We start from the raw sequence: 11,090 nt of genomic DNA, 5'->3' as shown, positions 1-11,090 counted from the left end.
AGAAAGCAAAGTCCTAATTTAAGATGAACACCTCTGGTGTGACTTTATATGCAGACCTTGTGCCAAAAACTCATCACCAAACACATGACTTGTACATACACTATGTGGACAAAAGTATTGGGACACCCCTTCTTTAGAACAGAAAAAGCCCTTCCAAAACTGTGGTAACAAAGATGGAAACAATTCATGCATTTATAAATTGCATTTCCATTTGTTGCAACCGTTTTGGAAGTGTCAAAAATGACTGTACCCATAAGTACAAGTCTCTGGTGGTTGATGATGAGTTTTTGGCTCAAAGTGTGCATTTAAGGTCATACCAGAGGTGTTCAGCCTGGATTAGGACATTGTTTTCTGCAGACCAGTCAAGTTCTTCTTCTTCAATCATTTATTTTTGAACCTTGCCTTATAGACAGATCCATTGCGTTGTTATAATAGAAAAGGTTCCTGTCAAAGCTGTTTCTGTAAAATTAGAAGCACACAATCCTCTAGAATATCTTTGTTTACGCTTCACATATCTGCATTTATCTTGTGTATCTTTGTTTTTCTCCTTTTGATTGACGAATATATACTTTAAAAGCTGCTGATATAGACAGGTAACATACTGTGGGCTTTTGTCTCCACTAGTTCTTCGAAGTCGGTTTGGTGTGTCCCGGCCTTAATACGCAGATTTGCTCCTCAAGAAACAAATTTAGTTTTATTATCAGTGTTGAAAATAGTTATGCAGCTCAATATTTTTGTGGAAACTGTGATAAGTTTTAGGACTTTTTGATGAAGAAAAAGAAAAAGAGAAAAAAAAAAAAAAAAAGAATAGCATGTTTTTTATTTTATTTTAAACAAACATTTTGTGACATATAATATAAATGATATATAATATAAATAAATATAAATGCCTTTTGATAATCCTAATGCATCCTTGCTAAATAAAAGTATTATTTACTTACTGGCAAAGCTTTTAAACAGTAGTGCATTTAGTTTCATTTATTCACCCCTATGTCACCCGAGATCTTCATGTCTTCGCTGAAGAGAAATTAAAGGGGTCCTATTATGCTCCTTTACAAAGTCTTTATTCTGTTTTTGGGGTGTACTTGAACATGCTCTCATGCTTAGTTGTTCAAAAAACGCATTATTTTTCACATAATTTACATTATTACAATAGCTTTCTCCCCAGGCTGGCACAAACGGCTCGATTAGTTCCGGGTTCCGCCGTCCGAAAAACTAAATGTATTGTGATTGGCCAGCAGTCCCACTGCGTTGTGATTGGCAAACAGCATAGACCGCGTTCAGCACTGCTGCGCCCCTTCCCAAAGCAGCAAACTAGATTAAAGTGACTCTTACGTTTTAAATATGGATATTTTGAGGAAAACATTCCAGGATTTTTCTCCATATAGTGGACTTCAATTAGGAGCCAACGGGTTGAAGGTCCAAAATGCAGCTTCAAAGGGCTCTACAAGATCCTAACCGAGGAATAAGCGTCCTATCTAGTAAAATGATTGGTCATTTTCTAAAAAAAAAAATATAATAATTACAATTTGTATACTTCTTGACCACAAATGCTCATCTACATGCATTACATAGTCATGTTGGAAAGATTACACACGATGTAGGTTGAAGTGTTTACACCTAGTGTTTACAAAGCAAATGTGCAAAGAAAGTCAAACGCCCTTTTCACAAAAAGAAAAAAACAATGATGTTTGATGATTTTGAAAATGACATTTGACCTTTTTGAACCGAAGTACACAGACAAAAAAAACTAGTCACGTGTGATCTTTCCAACCTGATGATGTAACGCATGAAGTCACGGACATGTATAGCGAGACGAGCATTTGTGGAATCGTGTAAAGCCCTTTGAAGCTGCATTGAAACTGCAATTTGGACCTTCAACCCGTTGGCTCCCATTGAATCCCACTATATGGAGAAAAATCCAGGAATGTTTTCCTCAAAAACCTAAATGTCTTTTGACTGAAAAAGGAAAGACATGAACATCTTGGATGACATGGGGAAATTTTTATTCTGGAAGTGAACTAATCCTTTTAAACGGGATTAAAAATTGACTCTAGCTAACCAATCAATTCCTGATCAAATCAAGTGCCATCTGACACAGTCTTGCATGTTTCTTGTTCTGACAATAAATCAGTGCTCAAACATCTCTAATCAGCTAATCAGAACGAGCTGAAAGATCAAATCACTGATATGGCTGTTCAAGTCATGTTTTTCTCTGTTAAAGCAAACAAAAAAGTAATACAATTTTAGAAAAACAAATAAATTTAATAATACTATAAATACGTTTGTAGCAATGTTATAAATCCTAAAGTCCAAGGATAACACTGATTAATTTGTTTACCCATAGCTTAATCTAGAGAAATGAATAACATATGGTATGACTTTATTGAAAGTTTTGAATGGCAAATTATTTGGTTTCCCCTTCATGGTGCAGCGGTTTCTCTTCAAACAGGAAGAGCAGATAAAATCTCTGACCGTCAAAGATTAGTCACCCTGCCAAGATTGTGTCTCATTCACAAAGATTTCTCTTTCTTCTAATGTTTTAAAGTCAACATTAAACAGTGTAATTTGCAACATTTTTAATTCTGTGATGTGATTTCAATGTAAAACAGGATTTTAATTTTCTCTTTACATTTGATGATTGATTACAAAGGTAAACAATGAGATTGTGCCCAACGTAACCTCAAATATGTTTTTAGAAAGTAAATCGGGTAATTTCTGAATTCACGTCTACTTCAGTCTCAAACGTCCCTCAACCGTTGTGATGCAGCAGCGCCACACATCAAGTATGCAACACCTCATCTGGGTTGATTCTATTAAACCAGTTAAATTATTGAGAGGCTGTGACACTTGAAACCCACAGTGAGCCTTATGTCGTTTGAGCCTTTATGTTGTGTGTTACAGAGGAAAAGATGCAGATGAACTAAGCGACTTAGGCCTTTAAAACCTTTACAATGAGAAAAATTGCACAAGGCCTAACAATAGACTGACTGTCCTGGCCAAAAGCCTTACGCTCCATGTATTTCTATTCATACAGACCAGTAAGAAGAAACTGATACAATTAGGGAATAATTAATTGCAAAGCATGAGTCATGCAGAAAGGCATCATTCTCTGTTTTATTAATGTCGCCGATCAATACTAACCGCCTAAAAGAAACAAAACACTAAATTTATGAAAAACAACCCTATATAGTAGGGATGGACATTTTGTTTAATTTGTATTTAAAGGAGTAGTTCACTTTCAGAACAAAAATATACAGATAATTTACTCACCCCCTTGTCATCCAGGATGTTCATGTCTCTGTGTCTTCAGTCGATAAGAAATTGAGGAAAACATTTCAGGATTTCTTTCCATATAATGGACTTCAATAATACCCCCGAGTTTGAACTTCCAAAATGCAGTTTAAATGCCGCTTGAAAGGGCTCTAAATGATTCCAGCAAACTCACTATTTATGTACTTTCTAACCTCAAATGCTTGTCTTGTCTATGTCTGCGTGAACTCTGTTTTTTTCCGGTTGAAGACAGTTAGAGTATGTCGAAAAACTCCCATCTCGCTTTCTTCAGCAACTTCAAAATCGTCCTACAGTAGACAGAAGTACCGACCTAGTGTTTACAAATTGAACAAGCAACAAACAAAAGGGTAAACAAAAAGGTAAAACAAAGATGTAGGACGCTTTGAAGTTGAAGAAGAAAATGAGATGGAAGTTTTTTGACATACCCTAACTGTATTGACCTGGATTACACAGACTACACTTGCGCATCGCAGCCGAGACAAGATGAGCATTTCAGGTTAAAAAGTATATAAATTTTCAATTTGTTTTGAAAATGACCGATCATTTCACTAGATAAGACCCTTCTTCCTCGGCTGGGATCGTTTAGCACCATTTGAAGCTGCACTTAAACTGCATTTTGGAAGTTCAAACTCAGGGACACCATAGATGTGCACAATATGGTGATAATTCCTGAGAGGTTTTCCTTAAGAAACATAACTTCTTTATGACTGCAGAAAGAAAGACAAACATCTTGGATCACAAAGCAGTGAGTAAATTATCTGTAAATTTTTGTCCTGGAAGTGAACTAATCCTTTAAATATTCATAATAGGGGTCAGTTTTTTCATTTTATTTGCAAATGTTACTACACAAGTAACAGATTAAAAGCTTAAAAAAAACATGTTATTGAGTAATGCACGTATATAAATACTACTCGTGTTGTCTCACTTAATGCATTCATGTTTTTTCTTAAAGGAGAACTTCACTTCCAGAGCAAAAATTACAGATGATTTACTCACCCCCTTGTCATCCAAGATGTTCATGTCTTTCTTTCTTCAGTCGTAAAGAAATTATGTTTTTTTTTTTGAGGAAAACATTTCAGGATTTCTCTTCATATAGTGGACTTCTATGGTGTCCCCGAGTTTGAACTTCCAAAATGCAGTTTAAATGCAGCTTCAAAGGGCTCTAAACGATCCCAGCCGAGAAGGAAGGGTCTTATTTAGTGAAACGATTGGTTATTTTCTAAAAAAAAAAAATAAAAAAATTTATACACTTTTTCACTTCAAATGCTTGTCTTGTCTAGCTCTGCGTGTACTCTCTGTATTCATGTTAAAGACAGTTATGGTAGGTCAAAAAACATAATTTTCTCCTCCAACTACAAAATCGGCCTACATTGCTGCAAAGTACCAGTGTTTAAAGTGAACATGCAAAAAAGGTCAAGCACTCTACAAAAAAGGTAAAAAAGCAATGTAATGAAAATGAGATGGGAGTTTTTCGACATACCATAACTGTCCTGCACAGAGCATGCATGCGCATCGCAGAGCATTTGAAGTTAAAAAGTATATATATAGTTTTTTTTTTTTTAAATAAATGATCATTTTGCTAGATAAGAGCCTTCTTCCTCGGCTGGGATTGTTTAGAGCCCTTTGAAGCTGCACTGAAACTGCATTTTGGAAGTTCAAACTTGGGGCACCACAGAACTCCACTATATGGAGAGAAATCCTGAAATGTTTTCCTCAAAAAACAATTTCTTTACGACTGAAGAAAGAAAGACATGAACATCTTGGATGACAAGGGGGTGAGTAAATTATCTGTACATTTTCTTCTCCTTTAAGACGACCCTCAGTTTGACCTCCAGAGCTTCAAGAAAGTTCTGGGATATCCTGCAGACACAAAACACGCTTCTTTGAGAACCTTACAAAAAAAAATTCATTGTACACATCATTTACTGCTAAAGAAGCTTTTCTGCCAAACAAGGTACAGAGGCAGAAAAGCCTAGAGCGATTATGCACTCTTTTCACATGGCTCGGAAATACTCAACACATCTGTCTGCAGCAATGCAGCGTGCATCTGCGAGGAGAGATACTTGGCATCCGCACGTGAATCGCCTTTCCAAGTCGGCATTTCAACATCTGCCTCTCATTTGCACCCTGCTTTATAGCCCTAAACATATTTATTACAGCACCGTTTCATGATCATTATAATAATTCAGTTATCCAAGGTCTAAATCAATGAGCACTTATGTAATTTCGCCACATATGTCAAGGTATTAGTGATTCTGAATGGGCAAAAAAGGTGCAGCCCTGCTAAATCACACAGACATCACCGTATTTTAACAGCTTTGCCCAATTACTACTACAATTGGGTCACCTTAAAATCTCTGAGGGATTAAACCAACTTTTATATTTCCCAAAATCACATATAATTACTGGCTAGGGCTATTTTCTGAACTCCACAGATTGAAAGCTTCAGATGTTTTAAATATAAAGTGGCATGCCTGGACTGTTGAGCTATTGTTACCTGAAGTTACCTGCTACTTGAGAGCATCACTGATTTTTCAATGAAGTGTATTATAGGGAGCAGAGTCTGAGGAGGGAGGTGTGGCCTAACTGTAATGCGAATGAGAGCTGAAGTTGCTTTGGCTCCTTTATGGAGTATGACCCATTCTAGCAACCCAATCTGGGGGAAAGTCATGTCCAGTGCCGAGAAATAAATGCATTGTACCTCATTTATAAAACATAAGCCTGCAACTGTGCTTTGGACCACAGCTAACAATTACATAGTGGATGTGAGATCACCACAGCTTTGTTAGAATGCCTTAACGTAAAGTTGGCTAAATGAACTCTAGATTACAAAAAGGCTAAATACTATCCTCAGTTGTGCAGCTTTGATGCAGAATTTGTTTAAATTATGGTTATGAATCTAATGCGTATCTTATGATTATTTAAAAAAATAATTAATTAAGTGAGGTTTAAGCTTAAGAAGAACAAAAGAAAAAAGTCCAAAAATGAATAAAATAAAAAAATAAAATATGTTTAAGCTTATTTAAGAAGAAAAGGGGGGAAAAAATTAAAAACCAAATAAAAATATTTTTATTTTTAATTGATCTGAAGTCTTTTTTTTTCAGATCAATAAAAAAAAATTAAGAGAGGTTTAAGCTTATTTAAGAAGAATAAAAGGTAAGATTTAAAACAATCAAAAATAATTTATTTATTTAATAAAAATTAAATAAATATTAAATTAAAATTTTAATTGATCTGAAGTCTTTTTTCAGTTCAATAAAAAAAAAAATAAGAAGAAGAAAATGAAAAAAAGTTTTAAAAAATGCCAAAAAATTTTTTAATTGATTGCTTAAGTAAAATATCAAACATAAAAAAATAAAATAAGCTTTTGAATAAGTGTATTAATCATTGATTAAGAAGTCATTATTATTATTAATCTTTTTTTTGGATACATTTTTTAAATATTAAATCAGGTATAAGCTTATTTAAGAAGAAGAAAAGGGGGAAAAGGGAAAAAAGTAAATAAAATAAAAAAGAATAAAAATAAAATAGTTTTCTAAAGTGGTCCGAAAAATAAGCTTGCTCTCTTTTGAATAAGTTTATTGACCTTAACCTGAAATATATATTTTTCTTAAGGCATACACCTCTCAAAATTGCATATGATTTTTCTAAACACAAGACTTCGTATCTGTGTTTTTTTGATTTTCAAAGTAAGTTTATCTTCTTTTATGGATACTAAAAGTCAAGACAAATATACTGAAATGATTTTGGCAGCACAGCCCATATAACCTTACTTGCTCTTAATTTTTAAAATATTTTTATTATTCTAGTGCATCACATTCACTGCATGAAGAGAACACAAACAAAAAAATATTAAACACAGCAGATCTAAAAAGCTGTCGAAGCAAAAGAGCTGGACAATAACAATTTCACTGTAACTCTACTGCACTATTCGAATCAGGGAATTTGAATAGTGCAATCAATTTTAGAGAAGCATTTTAAAACTGATCATGTTCCACAGTGGAACAAACTTAATCTCTTCTTCCTTAATTTTAGTGTATGATTAAAAGCCAAAATGAAACCTAGAAGCGAATGATACTATTCCAGGCCTACACTTGAATTATTCAACATAAATAAGCATTCGCACTAAATGAGTAACACTTGAAACTGCTTTGCACTCACTTTCTAACATATTAACATTAACCGATAGCCCTCATGGCCTAGCTGACATCAGTCGAAACAGTTCTTTCAGAAGAATCACACACAAGAACATTATTGCTCAACAAGCAATATCGCCAAAGAAAAAACCAAGCAATAAAAAGGTTTAAAAATTAGCCTTGATTATGAAAGGCCTGGCTATTGATAAGCATAAGCATAAGACCAGTTTTAGACAGGAACCACTACTTTAAACAGTTGGTGATAAGTATTTTGAGCACAAACTAAATGCACTGGGGAGAGCAAATGGCATTGAGAGTTATCTGGCATCGATATAGGAGTCCTGCAGCCAAGAGCATGTCTAATGTCACCTCACAGGCTTCTGGTGTGAACAAGCACTAGGAGAACTGCTCTCATTTTTGAAACGCCTAAACAATGAACCAAAGGCTATGACGTCACAAACAACAATAACATTTACAACATTAGGTTTACAAAATGTCACGGTTAACCCAAGACGATTTACAAGGTGTGTCCTGACTAATGACTAAAAAAGGAAGAATCTACAGAGGAGGAAAACAGGTTCGCTGACACTGGAAGTCGATTTGGCAAAACTTTAAATTTAGAGTGTTTTTAGCAAATCAGCCAGTATGATACTTAATTTGAAAATAAATAGCAAAATGAACTATTCATTTTTAGGTTCCATTCTTTTGGACAACCTTTTATAGTAAGAGAAATAGCCCAGGGATGAGAAAGTAATCAACAGTATAACAATAAAATGAGAATGTTTTGAAATATGAGATTAATTAGTTTGTAACATACTTAGCTTTAGCATATAAAGTTTCAGAGGGAGGAAAAGCCACTTTTGTCTATTCCCAGCAATGCATGAACTAATGAAATCTATAGATTAAATGCAATACCAGTCTCAGTATAAAAGCTTTAGTCAAATTTAAAGTTGAGCTCACTGTAGTTGCACTGAGCTTCTTGAAAGAACAGTCCACCCAAAAATGACGTAAATAATGTCATCATTTACTCCAAAACTGTATAAATGTCTTTCTTCTGTAGAACACAAAACAAGATATTTTGAAGAATGGTGGGAACAAAACAATATTGGAGCCCACGGACTTCCAGTGTATGGACAAAAGAAACACGGGGAAATTAAGTGAGGTTTAAGCTTATTTAGGAAGAAGAAAAGGAAAGAAAAAAGTGCAAAATAATAAAAAATAAATAAATAAAATGAAAATTTTTAGTATTTAATTGAAGTCTAAAAATTAAGTGAGGTTTAAGCTTTTTTAAGAAGATGAAAAGGAAAAATAAAAAAAAGTAAAAAAATAATATATATTTTTTAATTGATCTGAAGTCTTTTTTCAGATCAATTTTTAGAAATTAAGTGAGGTTTAAGTGTATTTAAGAAAAAGAAAAAAGGATTTTTTTTATAAAAAATTAAATATATATTTTAACTAATAAATAAAATATTTTTTTAACTTTATATATTTTTTTAATTAAGTGAGGTTTAAGCTCATTTAAGAAGAAGAAAAGGGAAAAAAAGAGAAAAAAGTTATAAATGATCAAAAATTTAATTTAAAAAATGTAATTAAACAGTTTTTATAAAGTGGTCCAAAAAATAAGCTTGTTCTCTTGTGAATAAGCTTATTGATCTTAACCGAAATAATTTTATTTTTACAAACCCATTTGTAGAGGAGGTGGTTCAAGCAGGTTCACTTCCGTGCCTGAAACCACTGTTACACCTCAAGTGTTTACAGGTGACTATTAATAATAATAGTTCTTAAAACATGCAATTATTAATTTTTGTAGGAAAAAAAGGATTAAAGCATGCACAATTATTCCTGTCTTTTGATTTTAAAGTCTTATTTAGGGGACATATCTGTAATGAATTACAGAAAAATGAAAAATGTAGGGTGGGGACTTGGTTCAGTCATTGAATGTTGATTGGACTTCAGATGTGGGCGTTAGTTTATTAAACAGTAGACCTATGCTATAAACATGCATATGTAACCCTGGACCACAAAACCAGTCTTAAGCGGCATGGATATATTTGTAGCAATAGCCAAAAATACGTTGTATGGGTCAAAATGATTAATTTTTCTTTTTTGCCAAAAAATATATTATAATATTAAGTAAAGATCATGTTCCATGAAGATATTTTGCACATTTCCTACCAAAAATATACTAAAACTTAATTTTTGATTAGTACTATGCACTGCTAAGAATTTTATTTGGACAACTTTAAAGGCGATTTTCTCAATATTTAGTTTTTTTTGCACCCTCAGATTCCAGATTTTCAGCCAAATATTGTCCTATCCTAACAAACCATACATCAACAAAAAGCTTATTTATTCAACTTTCAGATGATAAATCTAAATTTCAAAAAATTGACCCTTATATAGTTTTGTAGTCCAGGGTTACATATAGCATTGTTCTTTAGTCGATAGTAATTCCAATTTGAATGAAACATTACTCGTTTGCACAGAATTGCCAACATAAGTTCTTTTACCACTAAATTAGAATAATTATATCCATGTCAAGTACAACTATAAACCATGGCAGTAAAATAATAGCACAAGTGTCAAATCTTTTTCACTGGTGCCAGAGACTTCCTGACTGGAAGCGACTTCAAGGTAGGAACCAGTGTTGCCAGATTTTGCAAGAAAAAATATGCTACCACTTCTGACAAAATAAGCCAGAAATAATCAAGTTGCCTCAGCAAGGAAGCCAAAATTCGGGGCCTAGTAAATTGTGCTTATGATAGGAACCATTTCTCATTCTGATCATCTAAACATGAAGAGAAATGAAGCTCGACTTTGACAGCTCACACACAGCGGTCATTCAAACATTGAAATAATGAATGCTAGTGTAACGACATACACACTTTGTATATAAGCTAAACACTAACATACAAAACACTCTGGAAATAACCTACAAAAACAGCCCATTTTATAAACGACTAAAAATTAAAAATGCAAGAAAACGTTGCTAATAAGCGGACATGGCAACACCGGTTGCACCGCTTCATACTAACCGAATTAACCAGCCCACAAATAGAGCCTGTATGTCAAGGCCTAAAACAGGCTAGCCCGAGCTAACATGCTTGTCAGCCTTCTGCTAAACCTAGTGGGCTCTTGATTTACCCACACATGAAGGACATTTCATGTCATTCAAATGACAGTCTGAGGTGTAAAACGATTCACCATTACGGCGCTGCGCCATATTATTATTATAGCAAGGACTGAGGCCTGTCAGAAACGCCATCTCACCGCCTCTTTCTAACCTAAACCCCTTAAAAAGACACATCGGCTGACCCTCCCTCTTTGTGCTGGGCGTTATAGCCGCTAGTTCACGGCGGTGTCAGTCTCTCAGCTCACCTCGGAACCTCAGTTCGTGCACCGGTTCTAGAAGCAGGACCTGCTCTGGCCTGGCCATCTCCCACTGCGCTTCAAACGCGTCGACTGCTGCGCTGACGTCCGCTCGAACTGACGGTGACGGGCTTGACGGTTGAGGCTGCCGATGAGGACTTCTGTTACATTTATTGAAATAAAAACTCCACAAGGCAGTGGAAATAGCTCAGTGTTACCCGATCCACTAGCGACTGTTGTGATGCAGCAGGAAGGGACTGTAGGAGAAAGAGAGAGAGGCTGGCCGTGACG

At 34.6% G+C, this 11,090-nt stretch overlaps 1 protein-coding gene across 2 annotated transcripts in view; it reads right to left on the bottom strand.

Moving 5' to 3' along the window:
• The window catches only part of vapb (VAMP (vesicle-associated membrane protein)-associated protein B and C), a 33,919-nt gene extending 22,829 nt beyond the window's left edge, over positions 1-11,090 (bottom strand). Inside the window, exon 1 of one of the 2 annotated variants that reach the window (XM_073851753.1) lies at positions 10,809-11,090. In XM_073851753.1, the coding sequence (XP_073707854.1) occupies positions 10,809-10,866 (58 nt within the window). In that variant the 5' untranslated portion in view covers positions 10,867-11,090. The remainder of the gene's footprint in view (positions 1-10,808) is intronic. The other variant, XM_073851752.1, reaches the window with a different exon arrangement.

The sequence above is a fragment of the Garra rufa genome, chromosome 12 (genome assembly GCF_049309525.1).
Source record: "Garra rufa chromosome 12, GarRuf1.0, whole genome shotgun sequence".
Lineage (NCBI taxonomy): Eukaryota > Metazoa > Chordata > Actinopteri > Cypriniformes > Cyprinidae > Garra > Garra rufa.
The sequence above is the reverse complement of the archived record's forward strand: the minus strand, read 5'-3'. Positions and strand labels throughout refer to the sequence as shown.